The sequence below is a fragment of the Anopheles cruzii genome, chromosome 3 (assembly GCF_943734635.1).
Source record: "Anopheles cruzii chromosome 3, idAnoCruzAS_RS32_06, whole genome shotgun sequence".
NCBI lineage: Eukaryota > Metazoa > Arthropoda > Insecta > Diptera > Culicidae > Anopheles > Anopheles cruzii.
Window position 1 is genome coordinate 20,659,015 of NC_069145.1, and position 25,497 is coordinate 20,684,511.

Sequence of the window (25,497 nt, forward strand, 5' to 3'; positions counted from 1 at the left end):
CAGCGCCATTCGTCGTCCAACCGTACGCGTCTCGAGACCTGACCCCGGAGTCCGGCGGACCGACCAACCGACCGACCTAACTGGTTCCACAGCGCACCCAGCATCCGCCAGCAACGCCAGCAGGTCAGTACCGTGTGTGTCCCTCTCGGTAGTGTAACATACAAAACGGTGTGTCCAGTGTCCGCGCATGATGATGTGCTCCACTCCGTTCATCATTCTGTTTTTGTGTCGCCCCCGGACCAGGGCTGGGAGACCAGGGGACCCGGTTGAGTGTTCCGTTGATTAATTTTTATTAGAAAATTGTGTGCATTGTTGCTGCGGTGGTCTGCGCGCTTCCTGGGTCTCCTGGAGCGACCTCCCGGGGGGTCCCCGGGACAATTCCCCGCGCCTCCCGGGGAACCTTCCACGCAGCCACCACGGTGCGCGGCCAAACAACAAACTAATCGAGTACAATGAGTGACACCATTTCTTTCGGCACGTGGGGCCACCACTACTACGAGGCGCGGCGGAACAGTCGTCGACCTGCGATCCCTGTTAGTAGACGGAGGTCCTTCTTTCGAGCGAGTAGTGAGAGGATAGTAGAAGATAGTGGTGTCCCAGTGTGAGGATCGCGCCCCCTTTTTGGATGCTATGAAGTCCCAGTTAGCTGTCCGTTCTCACGCCCACTGTGTGTTTCTCCACTCTGTCGTTATAGGCTTCATCGGATCCACTCGTAGACGACGAAAAACCAAACCAAGCTCACGATGCGTTCGTTCACCGTCATGTGTCTGGCCGTGCTGGCCGTGTCCTTCTGCTACGTGGCTCAGGCTGCGGACGAAGCGGCCGCCAAACCCGCTGCCGCTGCTGCCACCGGCGAAAGCAGCAAAACCTACAAGCGACTCATTCCGGCGGACGTGCTGCGTGGTAAGTGATCGCCGTGCCGTAGTAATTTCGGGTGGACGACCCTTGGATTGGATTTCTTCAGCCTCGTCCGCCATTACGGTGTGGCCGCCAAGAACGAGCCGAAACGTGCGTTTCCGAAACCATCTTGGCTCACCCATAAAAGAGAAGTTGGGGCACAGCAAACCCGCCATTGTTTCCAGCAGACGGAACACGCGGAATGTGATGTCGCGGTGATGCAACGGCCACACACGGGGCTGGCCAATTGGATGGGGCTGTGTGTGCAGTGGACCACAATGCCAACTGGCGGCCTAAGTGCCGCCATTTGGCCAGGCCAGCTTCTCGAAGCTTTCCGAGGTCCGCCGCAGTAGCAGGCACACCTTGGGCAACTCCGGAGACGCAGGCTCTCTATCTCTCTCTCTCTCAGTATCTGCGTCTCTGTTCGGTCAGTGAGGATGGTGTGTTAGCTAACTGGGTTCTTTTTGCCAGCGGCCAGACCACCGCTGGAACCGCGTTCCGTGTTCCGGCAACACACACAGACAGTGTTGGCGGAGCTCAGCTTCTTGGTCGCTGGCAAACAAACACAGCCGATTAGCACCTCGCCCGCCAAATGTAATTGACTGAGGGAGGGACGCTATCACGGTGTCCCCGTTTCTGCGCTGTTTTGTCCGCCCGGGTCTGCCCGGGACAGACACCGCCGTCGTCCGCCCGTCCGTTCGCGCAACCGTTTCGAGTGATTGAGCAATCCAGCCAATGGCACGCACGCACGCGGACGGGCTCGGCGTTTCAAGTAATCGCCGCGCCTAACACACCAACCCTTCCTCATATTGGCCATCCCCCCCGGTGAGCGAAAATGCATTCCGAACCGGTTGTGGCAACCGGCTGGGCTAGCTCTCCGTTCTATTCGGTCCGAGACTGGATCTGCATCCGTAAGCCGTGCAAGAGCTACTCTCCGCCGCCAACACCCTGGGGCGGGGGTCACTACTAGTAGTAGTAGCGGGCGGCCAGTTGCAGTTGGCATTGAATGACCGACCGAACCGAACCGACCGACCGGTTATGTCTTTTGCTGTGTTATCCCTTCCTTTCGATTTCGATGACGAACCAGTTTGCGCGCCCCACCCGGCCGCCGGTCTGGTTTTGGAAGAAGGAAGGGCTACTCCGCGACGCTGGTTGATTAATGTGGAGCGGCGCGAACGACGGACAGTGGCTACGTTACGCACGGACTGGAGGTTAATTGATTCCGCTCTTAGGCCGTACGACACACGCCTTGTTTTTTTTCGAACGCCACTGTGTCACCTTGAGTGGCCCAACATCGCACCCCCACCCTCTCAATGAGTGGGGTGCAAATGGAACTGATTAGTTCGGTTTCGGCTTCTAAGACAAGGCCTTCGATCGCCACCACCAGTCGGTCGTCTGAGGTTTCGATGTTTTGTGCGATGTTTTGTTGGTCTCGAAGGGTATTTATATTTAAATTCACCACCGACCAACGGATGCTGGAGCACCCGAGTTTTGTGCTGAACCTGCCCGTGTTTATATACCAAACAGGTCATGCTTCCGTTTCCGCTTCGCGCATGCTATTGTGCCATGGCACTCTGTATATTTTGTGGGACCGATCTCTGGAGGGACCGTGTGGCCTGGAGAGGCTAAACTACTTTGTCGTTATGCTTCATGCGTCGGAGCATAACCGTTACGGTTTGACACTGAAACTAGAGGCCGTCAGGTCGAGCCCCGTTTTATTTTTTTGGGGGGCCTTTTCGGTTTGATGGTTGCAACGGGGGAGCGTTCGCGTGTAACGCGTGGAAGGGCTCACCGGGAGGTTTTCTAGCACACACGGTCAATTTGGTCTGTTGATCGTAAATCATGCATTTTCGGTGGTTAATAACCCCTAAACAGCTTTTGGAAGGCTTTGAGAGGTTCTTTAGACATAAAGAAATAAAATGGACATGCACGACCTTCATTTTCGAACGGAATCGGGGCGCAAGATGCACCAACAAGCCCGCAAGTTCTTTTCCGGCCACCAATCACTTTACGGCGAGGATTTTATTTTTTACTGTCCAATTTGTGAAATCAATCATGCGATGGAAACGAAGGGGCTGTGTAAAAGTAACACGTATTTCACAACATTACTGGCGCTCGTAGTTCATCGAGCACAGTTTCTCTTGGCCTTGCCCGGTTCCTACCGTGCGATGTCGGTTCGAGCTTTGATTGATAAAAAATCGTAAATTTACGATAGTGCCACTAATACCCTTCACGGAGCTGGGTATGAGCTCCGCGTGATGCCCACCGATGTGCCGATTGCAATCTTGGGCGCACCGAGATTCATAGAGCGCGGCATAAAAAAAACGGAACGCCATTACGCGGGGCTCATTAACATTGGCTGGACACACAAAGCAAATCCATGGCCAAAGCACATACACCACAGCACAGAATAGGAATAAATCTATTATTCTTGCCATACCCAATGACACACAGCGCGGCCCGGGCCCAAGTGCCACTGTCAAGGCAACGTAGTTCTAGGGTTCTATGTGTGCTACCTGTATTCGAAGCCGTTCTCCATCGCGCGATAGCGATCAAAGCGTGCCAAGCGCGCTAATTTATGATTCCGAGCGTGAAAAGCGTTAATTCGAGCGAATGGACGAAAGATGACTCATCACCGTGGTGTCGCTTCGTCGCTGATTCTTAGAACGGGTTGGCCCGGCTGGGGGTTATGTAACGAAGGAGTGAAAGGGGACCCCGATGTGATTGTCATTTCAAATTGCTTCCTATTTTATGGGGTGACTTTGAGCATTCCCCTTGGCGAGGTGAATGATGTAGCGCTATGGACTCCTTTCTCGAAGCTTCCCGCGTATGCTACCTACCTGGTAATGGTAATGGATAAATTACGCAGCGATAGGTGCAAAAGATGTACCATTATTCGCGTACCATCATAATTTAAAGTGCCACGAACGCCACGTGCAGCACGTGTGACATTTCGCACGTTGGCGGGTAGTGAACGTATTTTATGATTTAACATCCTGCGCTGCGCTTTTGAAGCGCCTGGAACGTTCGATCGGCGGTTCGCGATCGCGCAAAGTAAATGTCGCCCGCGGCTCCACGGATGCGATCGCACGAAGAAACCGGGAAGTGATCGGAACTTCGAGAAGAAGTTGTGAGCACAAGGTGAAAGAAACGATTATAGACGGTCGGGTTTGCGTGGTGTGGCATGGCGTTATGCAATCCATTCTGCTCCGCTAACCCCGGTTAGGGGTTCGGTTGGCGCAGACAATCCATAAAAGGAGCCCACAGGGAGGAGAGCCCACTTCCATAAATGTTCCGGACAAGGAGAAAATAAATAAATTACCGACGACGACGACGGTAAGCTGCCTGTTGCTTTCTTGGATTCCCCGTGCTAGTGGCCTCGGCAACTTGGGCAACGGACCGAATAAGGGTGATTCATCTGCGAAAAAATGACTTATGCGTCTGCGCGGAACAGGCGTTAATAATATTGCAAAATAAACGAATGAAACAGATAAAAGAGTTGAGCGCGAGTGACAAACCCTCGTTTTTTCCGTGCCTTGCCACACATTACGTCAGACGGTGTTGCGAAATGTACAAGTTCCAAGCCGAAGACGTGTGGGTGGACACCGGAAAAGGTGCGAGGTGCGTTAGGTGGCCCCTCATACGCACACTCAGGCGCCCAAGATAGTGCCATTGTTCGTCGTCGCCGAAATACTGGGACGATGAAGGTTATGGTTGACCGAACCACGGGGCGACTCTGCGGAGCCCTTCCGTGCGACTGACGGACTTTTGGGAAACCTGGACGTTTTCCGTGTCCAGAGTTCGGAGGCCCGTCCGCCCGTCCTTGGTTTCTTCTGTAAAATCCATCTGCCGGTACAAACCAGTTCGTTTTCATTAGTATGCACGGGCCTTCAAGAAGAACGAGCTGTTTGGGGCGATCCTTCTTAACTTGGGTCGTTCGCAGGTTGTTTAGCGTGTGGCCGTTAAACGGACCGTACCAAGAGACGGCTCGTGAATGTTTGGGATTGTGGCAAATGTTGGCTCAAAGGGTTGCAAACAAAGACAGTAGACGGACAGAACCGATCCATTATTCATTTTGTGTGAATTAAAATTCCGGATAACATAACAAATGAGTCTCAATTCTGGACAAACCTTCGGAATGAAGATCCCACTCCTGGGGCCGTTGCACAAGGTTACTATCATTTTTAGTTTTTAATTCGTATTGCTCACTCTCGTTCTAGATTTTCCCGGTATGTGCTTCGCGTCGACAAAGTGCGCCACCTTCGAGCCCGGCCAGGCCTGGGAACTGAGCCCGTTCTGTGGCCGTTCCACCTGCGTCCTGTCCGATGATGCCCAGCCACGGTAAGTTATTGCGGGGGGACCTGGTTTGAAAGTGCCGAATACTGATTGCTCCGTCCATCTGTAGCCTGCTGGAGCTGGTTGAGGACTGCGGACCGCTGCCGCTGGCCAACGACAAGTGCAAGTTGGACACCGAGAAGACCAACAAAACCGCTCCGTTCCCGGCCTGCTGCCCAACCTTCGTCTGCGAGGAGGGCGCGAAGCTCGAGTACCCAGAAGTCAAGTCTGGTCCGGAAGAGGGCTCGGAGGCGCCAGCCAAAAACTAAACGCCCAGCAGCGTCATCTCTTAATCCATGAGCTCTAGAGCGGCTCGGCGGCAGCGGCAGCTCGTATCCTAAGAATTAGATCGTGAAACAAAAAGACACTAAACCTTAGCAGAAACCACAAACAGAACATGAGAAACCCCGACGACCATGCGAGTACTTCTTGAACTACTCCTCTTATTTTTTTTTTTTACTAGACCCACTCTCACCCAAAGCTCGCGTACCCAATGTCGGGTCGAGCTCTTTCAAGTCTCGCCCCTCGAACAGTATATGAACAATTAGTCAAGTTTGTGATATTAGACGTATATATTTATCTGGAGAGGAAGTAACAGCAAAATCAACGCAACCACCCCGGCAGACTGTGTAATGGCAGATCGGAATTGGCACAGAACCGCGAACGCGAAGAAGCAGCGAAAGCCAGGAACAGAAGTACAAGACCAGAGACACGGACACGGACGTGCGTTGAGTGTTTTTAGCTTAGCCTTTTTTGTTTTGTGTAGCGCTGTGTAGATTGTTCTGTACGCACTGTTAGCATTACGCCATGAACAACAGAAATCCGATCCCATCTCTCTTTCTTCCATGCGCATTCCTTCTCATTCCACACGCGATCCGGTGCAGATGATCACTTTGTACGACAGAAACAAAACAAACAAAAAACCATCCGCTACTGTTTTAAGTTTCGTAATTTTCGGTTTTCGACGTATCTTTTTCAAATAAAAACCATTCAATGAACTACGTATCTGCACAGTTTTATGCATTTTTTATGGCTCCGAAACCGGGGACTCATGAACAATAAATTCGAGTTGATGGACAACAATTAGTAGCGGCAGGCTTATATAGTTGAAAGACCGGCCTGCGTCGCCACGTCTTATTGCATCCTCAACTCTCGATTATCCGGCGTTTCAGAGTATCGGACTAATGTTAGATGTTTACTTTGAAGCTTTCGTCGGAAACTAATTTTCTTTCGTGCATTGCTACCAGTCTTACCTTAGTTTCCTCTCCCAATGAACAATGAACAGCCAACAATGAAACAGCCCTATGACACAGCTGCTTGATTTATGACAAAAATTATATTTCAGTATAGGCAGCTACACGTAATTTTGTCCATGATTAATGTCTATGGTAATGTATCAATTGTCGTGTGATCAAATTGCGGGGACCAATTATCGGTACACCGTTATTCCATGTCAGATGCGTTTCATTCCTTGTTTTCAAATATTCTTAGCCTTCAAAATGCATATTAAGTAGTTTTAGTAGTCTCCATTTCAAACAGAGCCTTCACTTGGCAACCGATATAGATTCGAGACAATCATTGTAACCGTATAGATCGTTGAACATACTTGCTCTTTCATTCTCTTCATTCTTGTTGATCGTGCTTTGGCTGCGTACTGTGTAATGGAATTGGCGCCAAAACAGCTAAATGTTAAAACGTTTGGCGTTATATAATTTAATAAATGAAGTGTTACTTATTTGCCTTTTAGATGTTTTCCCCCTATTTAGTTTAAAGATATTCTTCTCTTTAATTATTTCAAATTCAAATACGCTCGATTCGAGGTCAATATTGAGCATACTCTGTTGCGGCATACAACTTCACAACAGCTGATGAAACTGACAGCTCCGTCCGCTAGCGGCAACCTCGCACAACATTCGCCAACAAATCCAACGCAACCCGATGAACCCATTAGGAAATGCTTGTTTGTTGTGACCGCCGCCGAAAGAGCGCCGTATCGGACCGATTCTTTTGCAGGCCACTGGCAGTAACAAGCTCACACCGTCGGCGTGCAACCCTCGAACCGAAAGTGGCCACCAGTGGAACTTTTGCGTGTCTTTCTGGCCGGTAATATTACATAACGCAGACATGGGAGGCAATCCATCGAAGGTAAGCCATCCGCCGGCGAAGGTCCCGTTGTGTAGTCAGCTATAATTTGCTCCCTACAGGCAGAACCCACGTCGAAGGGCCGGGAACCGGATTTTACACGCTTCAAAGCGCGGGTCGACCACGTGAAGATCGGTGGCCTCGGCCGAACGCAGGATGACTATGTGCAGCGTGCCGCTCGGCATCTGTTCAATGCGCGAAACTTTCAAGAAGTTATCATCGAAACGGCAAAGTAAGTGAAGCCATCGTCCATCGTGACCGTAAGGTGTCCGCTAATGTGTCCCCTTTACGACGCAGCGTCAAGGACGAGCTTCTGCGCTTGGGAATCTACAAAAATCTCCGCATCAAGATCGATACCAGTAAAGGGAAAGAGGCGACGGAATATGGGTATAGCGTGGCCTTCGAAGGAGACGAGTTGACCCGCATCACCGGTAGCGTTGGTGTCGAGGTTGGCCAAAACGATGGCGCTGCGACGACGGGTAAGACGACGATCGTCATCGGTAAAAGGACCGCGCTAAATACTGATCTAATTGTGCAGAACTTGTAACACCGAACATTTTCGGACGTGGCGAGAAGCTGAGCCTCAACTACAGCCACAGTTACGTGCGCAACAGTGTGTTGAATTTGAGGTTCACCAAACCCTACTTACACACAGCCGTCGGTGACTACGATCCGGAGTAAGTAAAAGGGGACCTTTTAATATCCGGAGGGTTTACTTACCTTCTGTTCTCATCCGCACAGGACGTCGATTACGTTATTCAAAAACTCCTCACCTTCCCCGTGGTCCAAATACCGGACCGAGGACACCGGAATGCTGCTGGATTTTTCGTTCTCGCTCCCCGCGCTCAACTTTAGCAACAGCTTACAGTACGAGCTCGGGATAAAGGAGCTGTTTGCGATGGATAAGCAGACGCCGTTCTTTGTGCGCGAACACAATGGTCCGAAGCTTGTCTCGACGTTCCGCTACATCGGGCAGTTCGAGGGACGGGACGACAACGTGTTTCCGTCGTCCGGTGCGTTCGTGAAGGGCACGATGGAGCTGATCGGTAGCCGGCTGTCGCAGACCGGCATCGTCCGGCAGGATGTTCACGCCGAGCTGAACGTGCCACTGTTTCTCGGTCTGTCGATGCAGCTGTGTGGCCGTGTCGGTCTCACGATGTACGACCGGAAGAAAGAAACGCTGCCCATCAACCAGCTGTTCTTCCCTGGTGGGCCACAAACGCTGCGTGGTTTCGAGATAGCCGGTGCTTGCCCACGGCGGGATGGCGTTGCCGCCGGTTGCCAATCGTACTGGGCGACCGGATTGCACCTGTGGGCCCCGCTTCCGTTCAATCAGTACTTCGGTGGCTTCGGAAACCTCTTCCGGACGCACGCTTTCTATAATCTCGGCACGTGCGACAGCTTCACGACCGGTAAAAAGAATGCCCCGACACACTTCCTTTTTATACCCGTTAACCGTTCTTAAATCACTTTTCTATCCGCCTCCGTGTCCACAGATAAACTTCGCAGCACAGCCGGGGTCGGAATCGCGTTCCGGATGGGCCAGAAGGCACGCATCGAGTTCAACTACTGCCAGCCACTGTCCTACGAAGCGGGCGACCGTGTGGTAAAGGGTTTCCAGTTCGGCATCGGCTACGAGTTCCTGTAGAGGGATCCCGCCACGGGAAGATGCATTAGATTCCTTCACCCTCCCCGCAGTGCTTAATAATCCTAGACGTATTTTTTCAATGCATTTTGCTTTCTGTTGCCTTCCGGACGAGTCAGTATCGTTAAGTTATAAATGAATAAAAAGAGAAAATATGAAGTTAACAAAAGCTGCCAACTTTAGCTTAACACAACGCACACACACACGCACACTGGAATGGTTGTTTTTCAATTTTATTTCATTACTCTGTAGATATTATTATCAATGTTATTTTGAAATTTCCATACTTTTGCTTTGTTGCCCCACTTGGTTGTGTTTTTAGTTATTAAATTTTGAATATTGTATCATCATAGTTCGGGTGCAGCGCGTGAATGATTTAGTATTTAGTAACGATTTCGCGCGCACCTGTGTTGTGGTGCGTCGCCCTCCTGTGTGTCTCTCTCTCTCTCGCTCTGTGTACCGGATGCTGACCACCTACCAGAACTTTAGCACACACTATTTGTTTTGTTGTCTATTGCCTGTTAATCGGCCCGCGGTACTAGGGCACACACACACTACGACGACGACGACGACGTTAAAAGCTTAAGCCGTTTCCTATTCATGGTTAAAATACCATGACCCGATTATGAGTGCCGCTCGTACGCGGGGCTTTGGTCGCAGGGCGAAGGTTTTGTGTAAAAGTCCGTTCCAAAATGAATTGGCCTCTTGTGCGCCACCCGATTCCTAATCCTACACGCATATAACACGCACGTCACACATCAAAAAGACGACTTTCAAACCCAAATGCCGAACAAACGCAAACGGGGGAGCGGGGGGGATTGCGTGCAAATAAGAGACGAAGAAATTGAACCGATCGTAGCATTATCCTCTAGAGATCCTATCCACTAGTACAATGATGCGCAGAACTCGCTTCCTGCCTATTATCTCTCGGCTTATGTGTGGCCTATAAACTGTTTCGCCAGCTTCACGGTGACGGTGAGTCGTACTCCTCATCCGTTGTGCCGTACTTGTCCTCGAGGGAAGCCTTGGAACCATCGCTGCGCTTCACAAAGTCCATTGCCGATTCTTCCAGTGCTTTCTGGATCATTTCTCGTTCCGACAGCTGTCCGAAACCTGCAACAACAAAAACGCACCCGCAATAGACCGAAGCGCTGCGAAACCGCTGGAAATGGCCAGTACTCACTACCGTCATCGGTGTACGAGGATTCCAGCAACGATTGATAGAACTCCGAAACGGGTGTTTCATCACGGGGAGGCTGCTGGGCGTTGGTTCCGCTGCTGGCCTCGTTTTCACTGCTGTCCTTTGCTGGGACCACCGTCGACGAACCAGCCGTGGATGGGCTGGTTACGGGTGCGTCTAGAAGGATCAACGCGGACATTTTAAAACCCATACAGTTAGCCAAATACCAAATGTGTCCACCAACTTACCTCCTTCCAGAGGGCTGACGGAACGTGGACGTGGTGGACTGTCCGGGGCACTCGCTGTTCGATTGCTGTTCGATTTAGGTTTTTTCGTTTCGCTGTAATTAGACATGACATCGGTCCTGTGAAAGGGAAACGCCAGAAATCTCTTTAAAGCCACGGACAGACTGGCATCCCTTGCGAGCCTGGGTGAGGATACATACGGTGCGTTAAGAATGCGCTTTTTTCTCCGATTGCACTCGACGCTAGCGGTGTTGCTGGCACCCGTATTGCTCGTGGGACTGCTGGTGTTGATATTGCTGCTGGTGCTTGTGCTGGTGGTGCCAGTCGTGGTGGTGGCGGCCTTGGTGGTCATGGTACTACTGTTGGACCCTGCCGTTTTGTAGTAGTACTGTTGTTGCACGGAAAAGGACGAAGCGACGGTCTGGGAGCTACACTGAGCCGGTGAGGGAGGCGAACAGTCCAGCTCAAACGAACTGTTCTTGGAGCTGGACGACCCAGCGCTACTGTTCAGCATCGTTGTCCCCTCGTAGGCCGCCAGTGTCGACTGCTGGCCAGTGGATGATGCGCGCATTTCGAGCACAAACGAGGACGTCTGTTGCTGGCCGAGCCCATGGCCGGAAAACGACGAACCACTCGCCCCAGCTGCCATCATCTCGGTGGAGGTGATGGTACTGGTGCTCTTGTTCTGACCGCTACCACCAACGCCGCCAGCACCACTTCCGCCGGTATTACTATTGCGCATATTATCACGACACCACTGAAGGTACGATTCGCGAGCGATCTGCTCTTCGATCGCTTCGTTGGTCGCCTCCCAGTCAGTGGTTTTCAGCTTGTCCTCGAACATGGTTTTCTCGATCTCGAGCTCTTCGCTCATGCGTACCGCATCGTCCACTTGCTTGATGTCCAGCTCGTCGGGTCGGTAGCCGGCTAAGCCCAGGCCCACACCGACGGATGCCTTATACGGGTTGACTATGGCATTATAGTGTGAACCGCGCTGATATGAAAGCCGTAGCGGTTCGTTGCCGTTGTTGATTTGATCCGAATTGAAAATGTTAATCGGTTCTGAAAGCACAACCAAAGCGCACCAAACTGTAATGCATTTGCCCCGATTTGCGGTTCGAGCACGAACAGACGCTCACCTATTTGATAGCAGTACAGCTCCACGGAGCGATTGTACATTTCGGACATTGCTTGGATTTCTATGTGATTGCCGTGCACGTGATTGGCCCGTTTTCGCTTGACGTAGTCAGCAATGTCCTCGGTAACAAACTGTGCGAAATATTCACGATTTTGATACTGCAAGCAGAAGCAAGAGAGAGGACGGATATTTAAACAACGGGACTAGCGTGACCCGAAGTTGGGGCGTATTAATTACTATGTAGTTCATCGTTTGGAGGCGGATCTCCTCGTGCATGCCCTGGTCACCGTAGATTTGCAGTGAAATCGCCCGAAATAGACAGGCCCCGTCCTCTTCCATATCGTGCAGAATGAAGCCTCGCTCCGAAAGGTCCTTAGCGAATGTTTCGTCCCGTTTTTTCCACTCGTCCGGTGTCAGCTGAGCGTCCTTTGGGCCGATATGTTCGTCGCCGCTGTTGTATCCGGACAGTGCCTCCTCGATGACGGAACTGAGACTGACTGTGCCAGCTCCGGCCGCACTGTTGCTCACTCCGGGTAGTCCACTGAGGGAACCACCGACTGAACCGGTCGCTAGGGTGCTTTTCGGCGAGCGACCACCAACTGCTGTCCCGGCCAGCGGGCCCGAGCAGGAGGAGGCCGACTGTTTCTTGCCACTGACCGACGGAAGCCCATGGTGATGGTAGCTGGGTGATCCGGTCGCCTTGTCACGCTCTCGACTCTCTCGTTTGTGGTAGTGGTCGCGCTTCAAGCGACCGAGGCTGGTGAAAGCAATCATAAAAAAAGAAGTAGGGAAGTAGTCGAAGATCGATCGATCAATAATTGTCCATAAGTCCACAACAAAACTCTAATGGCGATTGTAGCTGCAAACTACCAAACGCTTGCGCAACACTATTACGGCAAAACATCAGCTTTGCCGAGGAAAATCAATATAATCAAATGGTGCAATCTTCATCAAATTCTCCGGTGCTTTTAGCAATCCATCGAAATCTCGAAAGAGGGGGAAGGCTTTTGTTTACTTTCCTCGTTTGTTGCACGTTTCTTGACGTTTGCCTGACAGTACCTGCTACGAAATGCATTTGTTGCGTGCTGCGTCCGAGTGCACTACGGTAGCAATACTAGCAACAAGAGCTAATGATCTCACTAATCGGGAGCGATCGGCGCGTGAGGCGATCCGAAGAAACAAGAGTAAACAAAGAACCGTTCGCCGCTCCGGTGCACCAGCTACAGGCGCATAGCGCAGCGAGACACACCACTGCTATAAATAGTGTATCCAATAATACACTTTTAAGTCGACGAATTAGAATGGTGCAGCTGTAGAACCAGACAAAACCTGTCGTTCCAGAGCAGGTCCCGGAGCCCGGAGAGGCAACCGAATTTGATCGGCTTTCGGAACGGCTTTTAATCGCCTTTCTGCAGCACTTGTTCGCGAGAGAACGAAACATAAATCGATGTCCACCTCGAACGGAAGTAGCTAATTCGTGGCACTACTGCTGCTGTGGGCACACACCAGCGCACCACAATGCGGACGGGTCGGAATGTCGCAAAGATGGCGGATGCCAACGAAAGAGACGGACAGCGGTTCACACACCGTAAAGGATTCGTTCTATCATGAAATCTACATGGCGGACCAGATTCGGCTTAATGACTCGATGACGCCACTATGGGCAGCTCCAGAGGTTATGTGATTCGACCGATTCCGAAGACCATCTTCGGATGGTGCGTTGCAGCGAGAAATGGATCATGACGAACACCATAATCAAAGTGGGTCGCGGAATGGGTCTCTCTTTTCACCTCAGCACAATTTCACCGCCTGCTCCGCTATCACCGATTGGCAACACACGAGCAACCGCACGGAGAGGGATCTTACTTTTTGTGGGGGCTCCTGCGATGACGCACTACACTGTCGCTGTCGAAGCTGTGAGGCGTGTGCACCCGTATGTCCCTCGGTAGGGCCTGCGAAAAACGAACACAGAACATAGTGTACACCGCAATGAATTTCTGAGAAACTTCTTCTATTGAGGTGGCAAGCCTCGCCCATATTGCGGTCCGGCCACCCGTGCGACCACCCGTCCCCCGGGGAGGGCAGCGGAACAGCGGGGTGGCTAGAAGGGTTATGGGAAAGGCACCACCTGATTTTCGCTGTCCATCATTACTTGCGACTCCGATGACGACAGCTGATTGAGCACCACATTACGGTGTGCCGTCCGAACACCACCACTGCCGTGGGCCTGCGAAGTGCTCTCCTGCGTTTCCTCCTTTGCACTTTTCTGATTAACCACTGGCTTGATAGTCATCGCGGAGAAGATTTTCACACCATGCAAAGCCGTTCACTCGTCTACTGCGGAATTCCACAAACTCGCTTTTCACTACGCTGCACGAATGCACTGTGCTGCGAAACACCCTTTTCTATCTAGCACACTTGGATCTTTTTCTCCACTGACTTCCTGTTCGTATCGAACAAAACGTACATGCTCTGTCCGTATCATACGACGAAAGCTGCTACTGGCTTGCCCACGGGCACGGGCTGGCACGGTGATGGGCGACGACGACGGAGCGGAAGCGGACAACGACGACACAGAAAAAAAGCACCACTGGAAAAGAGCAATACCAAGGGCACAATATTATTGTTTAGCAGAGCAGCAGAGCAGCTGTCATTGTGTGTTGTACACGCGCCGTGGTTCAGTGGAGCGAGTGGGGCGTTTATAATGCTTAGTTCGAAAAAGTGGATGTATTTGTAGGTTGAATTCTGTCCCCTTATGTTACGGCTTATCCAGTGCTCAGATGTAACATAATCTTTATTTGCAGATTTCATGTAAATAACAGTGAATTTTTTTTATATTACTTATCGTCTTTCTGGGCCCCCAAAACTAGTTTTCAACTCACTAGAAACGACAGGGACTTAAAGATTGACAGTCATTGGCAAGCAGGAAGGAAGCGTTTGTTTACATCGGTCATAAGTAAGCACACAAATATTATGCGATTGCAAGTACTCTCTGAGCCAAATCAACTAACGCAGGACTCTCGGAAGCAACTGGCCTGATAAAGTCGGGTCACCAACGGTTGTGAGAATCCGCCAAACAATTCGATCCAGAGCTACAAAACTATGCCGAAGCCACACGGTTCTGGTACCACACAATGGAGGCGATCTGTAAACGTCCTCGAATCGACTGGGTTGTAGCTGTTTTTGTTGTTTGTTGTATTATAGAGATTTTGAGCTGCTATAGCTTAACATTCATCTCTATGGGTTGTAGCTTCAGCTTCGACGTTGGAAGCTGTTACAATCCGTTCGCCGCGTTCGAAGACTTCGAAGTGATCGCCATAGGCACCAGCTCAACTTAATGTTACAATTCCCTGGTGGCCGAAGGCAAAGCGATAGTCCGAGTATTGCATTCGATGTACCCGTTTGAGGCCGCATCTAGTAATCTCCGGCACCGCAGGTGCAGCAGGTCGCGACAGCCCTGCTAATCTGTGAGGTGGTGCGTCGTCCTTCCCGGTACCCGTCTGCCCTACCAAGTACAAGCCCAACGAACACCGACTGTAGGGTGGAAATCCTAAAGGAGTTGCTCTTGAGGTGCGACAGCATCACAATAGACGATGCAGACAGCTGGTTCTTGGCACCGGACTTCCCAAGCTGCGTGAGAGCAATAAAGTTTCTGGCAGCCTCCGCAAATCCCTCCCACATCCTGACGTGAACGCCTTCGATACAAAAGATAAAAACAACCTGGAGAATACAAGAAAATATCGGTTGTAGGATATGATTAGTGAACTGACTGTAGTTTCGTTACTTTTGCGAAACCAAATACTATTGGTTCTTGTTGTAATTTTCTTGATGTTTCTTGAGAAAAGTGCCTATTTGGGGTGCAAGTTACTTTCGATTTGAGTTGGAATGGGTATTCACTAAAATAATTAATAGAATAAATAACATCCTTTTACACAACAAAGAATTTGATAATCCAATCGGAAGCGGGTTTTTCAAAGTTAAAGTGGATATTTTCAGTACACAAAAATCGGGCGGGGAAAAAAATAATACTAAACGGTGATTTTGGAAGTGAACAGCGATAGCATGAAATATATCATGCAATTCGGGAACCAATTCGAGAACACAATAGAATCACAATCGTTAACACAATAGAAATTGGTTGCGACTCTTTCGTTGAAAACATTGTATTTTAATTAAAGCTCAAGTTTTGATGCCCACGGTAGTGTTCATTGAGAGAATTAAATGTTTTTATCGTTTATTAGCTTATGCAAATGTTTGAATTCACCACAAATATCCTTTTTGGCTCTGTATCGCTGAGAGAAATGCAGTAGAAGGAATCATGCCAACGGTATCCTAGATTGCAACACAATACCATGCAATTATGGGCCATCGTTATCCGTAGTTCTCGTCAGATATACTCCTTTTAATACTTGATCATCGCTAAGACCAAAATAGTAACGAGAAAGCCATCGCCAAGCACCCAACCGATATGTAGGGAGATTTCCGCTCCCCAACTCGTGCAAACTTCCAACACAGGCCAAGCATTCTGAAACGGTGGACGAGAAATCACGTCAATGGCACGGGGTTTCGGGGCTTCTGTGACGCTTACCCCGTCTTGTTGCGATCAACCAAGCTCGGGAACAGTGACCGAAGGTAGGTGCAAGTACAAACCATCAGCAGTAGCAACGACAGCAGGCTTTGGAAGTTGAAAAGCGCACTCTAAACGGGCAAACCAATTAAATCTTATTCATCCATTTCAAAACGGCCGACAAGCGCTAAGAACTCACCATTTTGTTACTTTTTAAGCATCAAAAATCCTTATGATGAAGAATTCCTTCGCCGCATCGATACTCTGCTTCGAGTCCACGCAAATGACGTGTTTACATTTTTTGACAGCTTGCAATAGCGTTTAGGAGTGAGCATTCAACGGGCTTAGTCGCTTTTCTTCGAAATCTGATAATATTTAGTACAATATTTGCTTAAGTATTGTGACTTATTGTTCAAATGATTACAATTCATTGTTGGATTTGCTTAAAAAACTGTGGAACTTAAATGTTAGCAAGTAATTTTTCTTGGTAAACGACAATCGTTAGTAAGTGTCAAAGGGAGTGAAGGTAGCCCTGCTGTGTGCATCCTGAATCCTCGATAACAACAAATCTTCACCACGTGCGTCGAAGCGGCAAAACGTTTATGCTGATCGAAGGTAATTTCAAAACGATCAGCAGAAAATGGCTCAATTTAAGAAAACAGACACAAAAATCTACTCCAAAACCGCCACGGTTCTCTCGCCGGACACAATCTACTGGAAGAAGCTAGGGGTAAGAAAACGGAATGGGTTTGTGAGTCGCTAAACAGATGTAAACTTGGAACTGATTCCGGAACAGGTCCCATCGTTGGTGAAGGAATTTGGCGCCGTCGACTACATCGATTTCAGTCCGGTGGAACCTTACCTGTTTGCCGTGACTGCTTCAGTTCGCGTGCAAATTTACAACCCCATTACGAAGCTGGTTGTGAAAAACATTACCAAGTTCCAGGAAGGTGCACACGGTGGTTCGTTTCGTAAGGATGGCAACCTACTTGTAGCCGGTGACGATTTGGGCAAGGTGCGATTGTTCGATGTGTCCACAAAAACGTTTCTACGATTCTTCGAGGGCCACAAGGCACCGGTGCACAGGACGTTCTTCACTTCGGACGGCCATCACGTGGCGAGCTTTTCGGACGATCGAACCGTCTGTCACTGGGACATTGCAACCGAGGAACGACTGCACACGTTCGCCGAGCATTTCGATTATGTGCGTGCAGGTTGCACCAGCCCGGTGAGCCAAAACATCATACTCTCCGGAGGCTACGACCGTAAAATTAACATGTACGACACAAGAATGAAGGAATGCGCTTTGTCGGTCGATCACGGCCATCCGGTAGAGTCGGTGGTGTTTCTGCCCAGCGGTGGTATTTTCATCAGTGCTGGTGGCACTTCGGTGAATGTGTACGATGCCCTCGCTGGGGGCCGCAAACTCGCACAGTTATCCCAGCACCATAAAACGGTCACTTGCCTGCAACTGGCCAGCGATGGGAAGCGTTTGTTCTCCGGCAGCTTAGATCGTCACGTGAAGGTGTACGACATTGCAACCTACCAGGTAGTGCACACGATCGACAGTTCGAACGCGATCCTGAGTCTCGGTATCTCGAAGAACGACGATACGTTGGTGACGGGCATGGTTGACGGTTTGTTGGCGATCTATCGCCGCGAAGTGGACCCACGGGATAAGGATGAAAAGGAGGACAAAGGCGGCCGTTCACGGCGCAATAGGTATCATCAAATCTTTACGTCGACCGACGAGCAGATGAAAGAAATTCAGCACGAACGGATCGAAACACACGATCGGATGTTGCGACAGTACGAGTACGCAAAGGCGCTAGACTCAGTGATGGTGCCGATGGTTGTGAGCAAATGGCCGGAAAAGACGGTCGCCCTGCTGAAGGAACTGATACGGCGGAAAGGCCTTCACCGGGCGTTGGCGGACCGGAACCAAAACTTCCTGACGACGTTCATACACTTTATCACACGACACATCGGAGATCATCGGTTTACGCCAACACTGGTCGATGCGGCCAACGTGCTGCTGGATCAGTACGAGGATAAGTTCGGCGAGTTTACCGGTACCGTGGTTGGCAAGAGTTTCATGACACTGGCGGCCAAGCTCAAGGACGAAGAACAACTCGTGGAAGAGTTTCTTAATGTACAAGGAATGCTGGACATGATATCCGTCGCGGCTGACGTAACGGAACCGGAAAGCCCTGCCGATGGCAGCTCAGCGTACGATGCATCCATGAACGCCCAGAACCAAACGGTGATATCGATCGAATGATCGATCGGTCTGCTGGAAACCGGTCGGTCGGTCGGAATGAATGATCGGTCTGCTGGAAACCCGTCGTATCAGTAACGTTGAATAAACTTTCCACCATTATAGACCAAAGTTCAAGGCGTAAATCGTTCAATTATTATTTAGTTAAACTTTCAGTTTTTTGCAACAAATATACGCTTTAACGGGGAATGCGAGCAACGTTCGAGTATGCGTGTCAGTGCGTTTGGAATGATCGTTTTTTTTTTGTTCAATTTTTGTGTTGTTCTCCAATCGTTTTCAGGAGTTATAGCGGGTTTCGAAAAATAGAGATAACAATTTGCAGTATTATCGTTTATCACCAGAGAGAGCGTTGATTGATTGTTTGATAGTTGAGAAAGAGAGAGAGAGAGAGAGGGAGAAAGAGAGAAATATGATTGCGGATGAGGATAATCTGTCCACAGGCGCCATGATCGTTTCACGGTGGGTAATGGTGTGCGCTAGCCCGATGTACCACGTCGGGAGGAAGTGGAGCTTTCCTTTACATACCTATGCTACACGGTGTTGCAGGGGAATCGTAACTTTGTGCACCGCAAGCCCTCACTCTGTGTGTTAAGTGTAGTAGGTGTATCTGCCGTTACAGTTATTGGGTCCATTTGTTTTGTGATTTGTGGTTTTCGGTTACTGTTTGGTTAATGCATTCATAATTTCAGCGCGCGCTCTATACTTAGCCTTCCACTTTCAGCCTGTCTCAGCGTCTGTTTACTGTCTTGTCTGAGTCGTTCAGTGATAACGATATGCTGAAACGGTGTGCATAGCCTCTCCACTTCGAACTGGCCGTGCCTGGTGCGGAGTCGGTTGTTGACAGCTTTTCTTCCAGTGATAGCTTTTGCGCTGCCGTTCGGCATGAATGATCGTCTGCTCCTTGGCACAACTGGAAAACGAGAAACGAGATGCATTTCAATGTGAGCAGCATAGAACTCCCGAACGCAATATCAGAAACCTACAGATATCGTGAAAGATCTTCAATATCGATCAACGTTGCGTCCTGGCTGATGTGAAGCTCGTCGCGCTCCATCAACAGCTCCACCAGTTCTTCGTTGAGCACTTCCGCGTGACACTGTAGCTCGATCAGAATGGTCTGCAATTGAGCCACGTTCAATCGCGTAAGATAGTAGCGCGACAGGCGCCGTTTGTCTGCGGCCAACGCGAGTCCCGCTTTCTCGACGGCCGCGTGGATCACCTTCGTTACGGGGGAAAGTTCTAAACTTCGCTTTTCGATCTACAGGGACGTAAGGACGAAAACCAAACTTAGATTCAAACCCTTTCGAAGCGATTGCATCGATTCGTACCTCCATTTGCATATGAGCCATGTCCTTCGCTTGGCACAGAGCCATTCGCGCCTCGATCTGTAGCTTGGCCTGTTTGGTGAAAAAGTCGCACGCGACGATCTCCTGCGGCTCCGGTCTGCAGAATGGATTCACTTTTGGAACTGCGGCGAAAGCATGTTAGTGTTTTCGAGTGTTACCTGCCCTGGTCGAAATTACCTTTCTGATATTGCCTTATAGGATACATTTGTGTCTCTGCGTTGGGTTGATCGTCGTTTCTCTAAAACGGATAAAAGGAATATAAGTAATGTCAAGGCGATCGAAAATACTTCACACCACTTACAGTCTCCTGTTTGCCTGTCCGTACCGACGCGTTGCCATCGCACGGCTTCTCCGTAGCAGTTTCTATCGTCGATCGATAGTTTGCTCCAACAGATTGCCAGCTGTGTGTCGCCTTAAAACATGTCTGCGAGGCTGCTGTTTGAGCAAAGTCATCCACATTATTGTTACCGAACGGCTCGCAGTCCCTTGCCATGCTGTGGCAACTCTGTCCGGGAACCGGGACCGGGGCACTGGTAGACACCGCGTAGTGTTGCGCCATGTTTGGGTACCGCTTTGCAGGCGAATGCTCGCGCCGTGATCGCGTAATCTGGACAGTTTGATGTGAGCAATCGTCCACCAGATGGTACTGTACTTCTCCCGGGCTCGAACCCTCGCTTCCGGGGCTGTCAGGTGTCAACGCTTCGTTCCCCGGTGGCGATGGACAGCGACTTTCAGGGGCATCACGGGATCCGTACGGTTGATACTCAAACTCACCCTCGTCATCATCATCGTCCGTGTCCTGATCGTACCCGTCCGAAAGTGTGCCATCGCTAGCGGAGTCATAGCACCGAGAGTCGTCTTCCAGCATAATGTCGTCTGGCGAAAGGGTCACATCGCGCAGGAAGTGGCTGTTGCAGCTTTCGCTGTTCGAGCTCGTGCCAGTCGGTGCGAGTTCGACCGCCGGGGATGGTGGTGTTCGGTTACCTTCGATATCAGCTTCGTGCTCTGGTTCAGTGCCGGTGCCGGTGCCGGTTTTTCCCGTGACTCCATCTTCGTCCCCAGTGTGATCTTCCGGATCGTCCACCGTCGACGATCGATCCTGATCGTGCTTCATCTGCTCATTTTTTTTATTCTCCAACTCTAGCAGCTGTTGCTGCTGTTCGGGGATCAAATCGGGACGCCGTGCGTTCGATTGCTCCAGCGAGGCCGTAGACAGAGCGTTCGTCGAACCGATTGTAGCTATCGACCTGTGCGGGTCGTAGCTGTGCTGAAGCACTATATCCGGCGGCGTGCAGGCGTACGTTCCGGTTATGTCATCCAGCTTCTCATCCGCCACAATCGTCGTGCCGGTGATCGATGCCGGGCAGGGGTCGTGTCCTGTTGAAAGCTGACGCAATCTCGCAGGGCGTCGAACAGGGCTGGAGTAAAGGGCCTCAGTATGATGCTGGTTGGAAGGGCTGGACAATGTCGGCGGGGGCACGGGGATGCCTTCGACGGCGTCTAGACCACTCCCGTCGCACGTGTTACCATTTTCGTCGTCCTCGGTGAGGTCTTGCTGCCGCGGCTGTCGCTGTAGCTCGTTATCGTCCGACTCCGACACGCAGGAATCCTCTTCGTCGTCCGACGGGTTTTCCGAGCTGTAGTAGAAGTTGAGCTCTTCGTTCAGCGTGTACGCCAACGACTGGAAGCCCGGGTAGTTGGGATTGATGATGCCCTTGCGAATTCTGGTGCACATCGCTGGACCGCGGGCAGTGGAATTCGTTTGACCTTTTTCTGGCGAAATGACGAGAGCGAACGAAAAGGGCAACAGACAGACAGTTAATGGCAATGCTTCTAGTGATGATTACATTGCATCACGAGCTCAAGCCCCTGGGATTCGTAGGTGCCCTCGGTATGCAAAAGAGGCTTCTTAAAAGTGCGTCATGGGTCCGGTAGCTAAAAATGCCTTACGACCCAATCAACGCGGTTGAGGAGCAGCGCTAGAAACCGAACATCTGACGTTATTGAACATTCCGACCGCGCCTTTATTTCGTCGAAATGGCGCCATAACCGGAACGGTTCTCATTACTATTCAAGGACGTTCTTGCTGATGTCCTTCGTTATAAAACTCTACTCTAGCTGAAGTTTTAAGATATTAAAAGCAATAAACCGTCGTTTTAGGGCAATCCACTTTGTTTAAGAACTTATTGTTTTTTTTTGCACCCGTTGATGAAAAGCACCCTCCTTTATCAAGATATCAATACCAGGCGATCGTCTGAAACGATCGCACGTGGGAAGAGACCCGCGAAGACGCCTCGCATTCCAAAACGGTTTGGCGCTACTCTTTGTCAAACATTAATTGCATGACGAACATATTTTGCCTTCTGTCCCGTGCTCGGTGCGCTGCTTAACCTCAATCTGCTGCCCTTGACAAACGTTCTCTCCCGGCGCACGGCCCACCCATTATTTATCGTTCGCATATGTCTGAAAACCGGTCCGCGCCGAAAAAACGAAGAAAACGACGGTCGACAATGGCTTGTTGTTGAGCGAAATTAAATTTCCACGAGTGACCTTACCGCGAGAAGCATAAATTCCAGCCCACATCCACGCGCGCACCCAACATCCCATTGGGCCGCTTCGGGCTCAGGGCGCCACTGGAAGCGGGAGGCCAAATAGTAAATCTGCCACAACAATAGCCCACCGCCAACGCACAACAATGGCGACAGGCAAAATTAATATGCCGCAACCACCGTCGCCGAGGAGCTTTTATTCTTTTCGATTTTCCGCCTGAGGACATCTCCTCCGGAGCCCTTTTCTTTTCATTTTATTGAAGGGCCCACTAATTCCGGCCCACGTACACCGCCGTAATCTTATTAATTAGAAGTCGCCTGGCCCACCTTGGCGCTTCGGTTGAAATTGCTGAACTTTTCCACCGCTTCTAAAGGGTGCCCGGCCTATGCAAATGCGGGCTGACAAATTTCGTTCCACAACAGGGAACTACCGCCAGTAAGCGGATAAGAGCGGTCCAAAATAAAGAACCGACGGTCGCCTTCTCGCGATTGAGGGCAATAAATTGTGCGCAGTGGCGCCTGGGCCGGAAGCGTAAATCAGTAGAATCATCTCGCGACTCGCGAGGGTCCCGCTGAGGGCATTAAAGGCATTAAAGGTGTAGCGGAAAATTGGACGCCTTTAGGTGGGTCGCCAGAACGGTCGGTCGTCCGCGTTAGGGCCGCCATTAAAGGCAGGTGCAAGCACCGGAATCGGATGACAAACGGGGGACCCAAAGGCAGAAGCGATGGGAGCAAACGAAGAATTACAATCCCATTACAGCCGGGGCTCGGCTGTTGAATTATTCAGCCCCCGAAGACGGAACTCGCCGGTGCTCGTAGGGAAGATTCCAAGAAAGAAGCTTTGGCCCACACCCAACGCAACACACAACAATTGCGTCGGGCGGGAGCGGGCGATAATAACATTTCATTCCCGTGGCCATTCCGAAGTCCGTTCCGTCTTCGGTCACCGAGTGGGAGATGTGCCAAAAATTTGCGACCGGATGTTGCACCCGATCCGTGCATGTCGGTGTGCACCCGCCGTGTGCGTGTGTGTTGCTCGTGCCCTCGACCTTCGGTGAAGGAACATTTGGGGATATCCTCGGGGAGCCTTTTTTTGGTTTTGCCTACGCTTAGGATGAAACATTACGACACAACTCAGGGATACACGCTCAGGCTCTGGGGTCATCCTCCTCGGATTAGGGAACACGTGTGCTGAATGACGTGCCAGAGCGAGACCGTGGGTGGGTAAGTTACAGTATAGGATAAAACGTTTGCAGATCCATAAAACTTTTCACCGGTCGATCAAGATCGCTCGGATTCTAGTTAGTTTAATCCATACGTAAGGTAGGCTGCAATTTTCGGAAGAATTGTCAAAGTTGTCAAAATTAGATAAAAGAGGCATTTCCTTCCATGACAAAACGTTCGGGGCACCGGGTATCGATGTCCGAGGCTTTCTTATTTGTTAAACAAATCGATCCGTATTGCGGATACCTTCCAGATCATTTCTGATTCGCCTCACAGTCTCCCTATGGTTCTCAGCAGGTTTTGGGATTGAGGTGGCCAGTCAGTGGCACGGCTTGTCACTGAGTAGCACAGTACTACGGTTCCGTGCCTTCATCCGCGGCGAATTACAAATTCTTCATCGTAGACCAAACTTTACCTTACCGAAGAATTGTATGATCTTTCAATATCGGTTTGCAAATGTTTTGTCCACTGCTGTATGAACGCACTAACAGGCGAGAGAGAGAAAGGCAGGAAGAGAGAGCCAGAGCTCTTTTATTCATTTGCGGCAAGATTTTTGTGGCGCTTCCACGTGGGGTGCGCAAAAGCTGCACAGCGGTGTTGGCGTGCTGACCTTGAAAACAAATAAAACAATATCTTGTAGCAATCAAATCACGCCAACTTATTCGCCAACCAGCAACCCAGCTCAATCGGTCCAGGACCCACACACCCCCTCCAATCCGAAGGCCACATACATATTGATTTAATCCCGTTAAGCTTTGGGTTTAAAAATAGCTGCTACTCCAACACACACACGCACGCACGCGAACCGGAACGGTCTGGCTGGCCGTGGAAGTGGAAAATTCCACCCCATTCTGGCGGAAAACCTCTCGCACTCTCTCTCTCTCTCTCTCTCGCTCTCTCTCCTTCTTTTCCTCTCTCTGACAGCTTGCGTAAAATGAAAAAAATCGATGGAAAATTAAGGATTATGGCTGATTGTGGTGATAATTGTGGGGCTGTGCTCCGGCGCCCTATCGGTTGACGCACGAGGACTTAACATAATCAATTTTCCTATTTTGCCAGACCCCGCCGGGAACATAAAAACCGGAAATAATTCCCCATTTCGGTGATGGTGAAATAAGACGATAGCGCTTCCGCAGTGGCCGCCGGTGGGCACAATCACAGCAGGGGCGATCTTGTGAATAAAATTTAAGTGACAAAAATGACCGCCACCGCGTTCAGAGAGGGCTAGAACCGTGCCTGGGGTGGAAACCGGAAGCCGTCCGCGGGAAACGACACCCCGGAACGACCGTAACAGGGTCAAGAGGATGTGGTGTGATAAAAATAATCGACCATAGCCGACGCCGACCGACCATGCGCACGGAAAGGTGAATGGGCTTCCATGGCCACTCCGTTATCGCGTCTTCTTGACCAAGGCTTCTTGCTTCCGGTGTGAAGCGTGCAGCGACACGCGGTTTCGCGTTGCCGTAACTCTGCCGTCCCGCGGGACGCCGCGTGAGTAGGTTGGGTTGGGCAGAATTGATTCTTTCCCGGTTTGGCTTTCTTTCGCAACAACAACGTAATTCCGTTTGGCACTTGGCAACAGTGTATTACGGGTACCGTTCTGATCGCTTACCTTGCCGAGAATGGGCACGAACGAGGAGCTGGCGAGTGCTCGTAACCAGAGTTCACCAGCCTATCCCGGGCCGGGACGGCAGCTTGCGGATCGATAACTTCACCGGACACTAAACCGACGCCGACGCCAAATCGCAACGTTTTTAACGCAACGGACCCTCAAGGGTAGCGCCCTCAGCCAAGTGGGGTCTACAGGGTCTACAAAGCAAAGGTCTACAGCACGCAAAAACACACGGCGGACGAGTCGCGTGAGTCCTGTCTAAGGCCCTCAGGGGTTAGGCTACTTTAGATGGCAGCAACCGTTTCTTGGAAATGGAATGACCACTGCTGCGTCGATTTG

The 25,497-nt window shown here is 50.6% G+C and overlaps 6 protein-coding genes across 7 annotated transcripts; 3 read left to right on the plus strand and 3 right to left on the minus strand.

The window, feature by feature from the left end:
• LOC128271406 (uncharacterized) lies at positions 1-6,237 on the plus strand. 2 transcript variants are annotated; one of them, XM_053008902.1, is made up of 4 exons: positions 1-123; positions 695-903; positions 5,118-5,238; positions 5,303-6,237. In XM_053008902.1, the coding sequence occupies exons 2-4, from the start codon at positions 744-746 to the stop codon at positions 5,499-5,501; spliced, it is 480 nt and encodes a 159-aa protein (XP_052864862.1). In that variant the 5' UTR covers positions 1-123; positions 695-743; the 3' UTR covers positions 5,502-6,237. The 2 variants fall into 2 exon arrangements, with proteins under 2 accessions (XP_052864862.1, XP_052864863.1); XM_053008903.1 differs by lacking the exon at positions 1-123 and adding an exon at positions 448-601.
• A 916-nt stretch (positions 6,238-7,153) lies between these two features.
• Positions 7,154-9,180, plus strand: LOC128272568 (SAM50-like protein CG7639). The gene is made up of 6 exons (XM_053010395.1): positions 7,154-7,377; positions 7,437-7,606; positions 7,672-7,853; positions 7,913-8,051; positions 8,116-8,786; positions 8,871-9,180. Exons 1-6 carry the CDS (start codon positions 7,357-7,359, stop codon positions 9,020-9,022), a joined length of 1,335 nt encoding a protein of 444 aa, XP_052866355.1. The 5' UTR covers positions 7,154-7,356; the 3' UTR covers positions 9,023-9,180.
• A 154-nt stretch (positions 9,181-9,334) lies between these two features.
• Positions 9,335-14,126, minus strand: LOC128275113 (uncharacterized). The gene is made up of 8 exons (XM_053013509.1): positions 13,735-14,126; positions 13,449-13,534; positions 11,820-12,339; positions 11,584-11,740; positions 10,645-11,506; positions 10,448-10,563; positions 10,203-10,376; positions 9,335-10,132 (listed from the first exon to the last, which is right to left on the minus strand). Exons 1-8 carry the CDS (start codon positions 13,873-13,875, stop codon positions 9,984-9,986), a joined length of 2,205 nt encoding a protein of 734 aa, XP_052869469.1. The 5' UTR covers positions 13,876-14,126; the 3' UTR covers positions 9,335-9,983.
• A 1,655-nt stretch (positions 14,127-15,781) lies between these two features.
• Positions 15,782-16,447, minus strand: LOC128273554 (protein kish). The gene is made up of 3 exons (XM_053011548.1): positions 16,349-16,447; positions 16,171-16,280; positions 15,782-16,107 (listed from the first exon to the last, which is right to left on the minus strand). The coding sequence occupies exons 1-3, from the start codon at positions 16,349-16,351 to the stop codon at positions 16,002-16,004; spliced, it is 219 nt and encodes a 72-aa protein (XP_052867508.1). The 5' UTR covers positions 16,352-16,447; the 3' UTR covers positions 15,782-16,001.
• Positions 16,448-16,769: 322 nt separating this feature from the next.
• On the plus strand, positions 16,770-18,430 carry LOC128273378 (U3 small nucleolar RNA-associated protein 15 homolog). Its single transcript, XM_053011322.1, has 2 exons — positions 16,770-16,879; positions 16,946-18,430. Exons 1-2 carry the CDS (start codon positions 16,790-16,792, stop codon positions 18,428-18,430), a joined length of 1,575 nt encoding a protein of 524 aa, XP_052867282.1. The 5' UTR covers positions 16,770-16,789.
• Positions 18,431-18,649: 219 nt separating this feature from the next.
• LOC128273010 (uncharacterized) lies at positions 18,650-25,233 on the minus strand. Its single transcript, XM_053010913.1, has 6 exons — positions 25,159-25,233; positions 20,066-21,546; positions 19,951-20,011; positions 19,756-19,895; positions 19,411-19,685; positions 18,650-19,337 (listed from the first exon to the last, which is right to left on the minus strand). Exons 2-6 carry the CDS (start codon positions 21,506-21,508, stop codon positions 19,187-19,189), a joined length of 2,070 nt encoding a protein of 689 aa, XP_052866873.1. The 5' UTR covers positions 21,509-21,546; positions 25,159-25,233; the 3' UTR covers positions 18,650-19,186.
• Positions 25,234-25,497: the final 264 nt, after the last annotated feature.

Bases quoted from the DNA above. Each gene is read 5' to 3' on its own strand.
- LOC128273378 (XM_053011322.1), top strand. From the start codon at position 16,790: ATGGCTCAATTTAAGAAAACAGACACAAAAATCTACTCCAAAACCGCC. The intron at 16,880-16,945 runs GTAAGAAAACGG...ATTCCGGAACAG, and splicing joins TCTACTGGAAGAAGCTAGGG to GTCCCATCGTTGGTGAAGGA.
- LOC128275113 (XM_053013509.1), bottom strand. From the start codon at position 13,875: ATGACTATCAAGCCAGTGGTTAATCAGAAAAGTGCAAAGGAGGAAACG. The intron at 12,340-13,448 runs GTAAGATCCCTC...TGCTTTCACCAG, and splicing joins CGCAGGAGCCCCCACAAAAA to CCTCGGTCGCTTGAAGCGCG. The intron at 11,741-11,819 runs GTAATTAATACG...TTCTGCTTGCAG, and splicing joins TCCAAACGATGAACTACATA to TATCAAAATCGTGAATATTT.
- LOC128271406 (XM_053008902.1), top strand. From the start codon at position 744: ATGCGTTCGTTCACCGTCATGTGTCTGGCCGTGCTGGCCGTGTCCTTC. The intron at 904-5,117 runs GTAAGTGATCGC...CTCTCGTTCTAG, and splicing joins TCCGGCGGACGTGCTGCGTG to ATTTTCCCGGTATGTGCTTC. The intron at 5,239-5,302 runs GTAAGTTATTGC...GTCCATCTGTAG, and splicing joins TCCGATGATGCCCAGCCACG to CCTGCTGGAGCTGGTTGAGG.
- LOC128273554 (XM_053011548.1), bottom strand. The intron at 16,108-16,170 runs GTAAGCGTCACA...CCACCGTTTCAG, and splicing joins GTTGATCGCAACAAGACGGG to AATGCTTGGCCTGTGTTGGA.
- LOC128272568 (XM_053010395.1), top strand. From the start codon at position 7,357: ATGGGAGGCAATCCATCGAAG. The intron at 7,854-7,912 runs GTAAGACGACGA...CTAATTGTGCAG, and splicing joins CGATGGCGCTGCGACGACGG to AACTTGTAACACCGAACATT. The intron at 8,052-8,115 runs GTAAGTAAAAGG...TCATCCGCACAG, and splicing joins GTCGGTGACTACGATCCGGA to GACGTCGATTACGTTATTCA.
- LOC128273010 (XM_053010913.1), bottom strand. From the start codon at position 21,508: ATGTGCACCAGAATTCGCAAGGGCATCATCAATCCCAACTACCCGGGC. The intron at 20,012-20,065 runs GTGAAGTATTTT...TATCCGTTTTAG, and splicing joins AACAGGAGACTGTAAGTGGT to AGAAACGACGATCAACCCAA. The intron at 19,686-19,755 runs GTACGAATCGAT...ACGTCCCTGTAG, and splicing joins TGGCTCATATGCAAATGGAG to ATCGAAAAGCGAAGTTTAGA.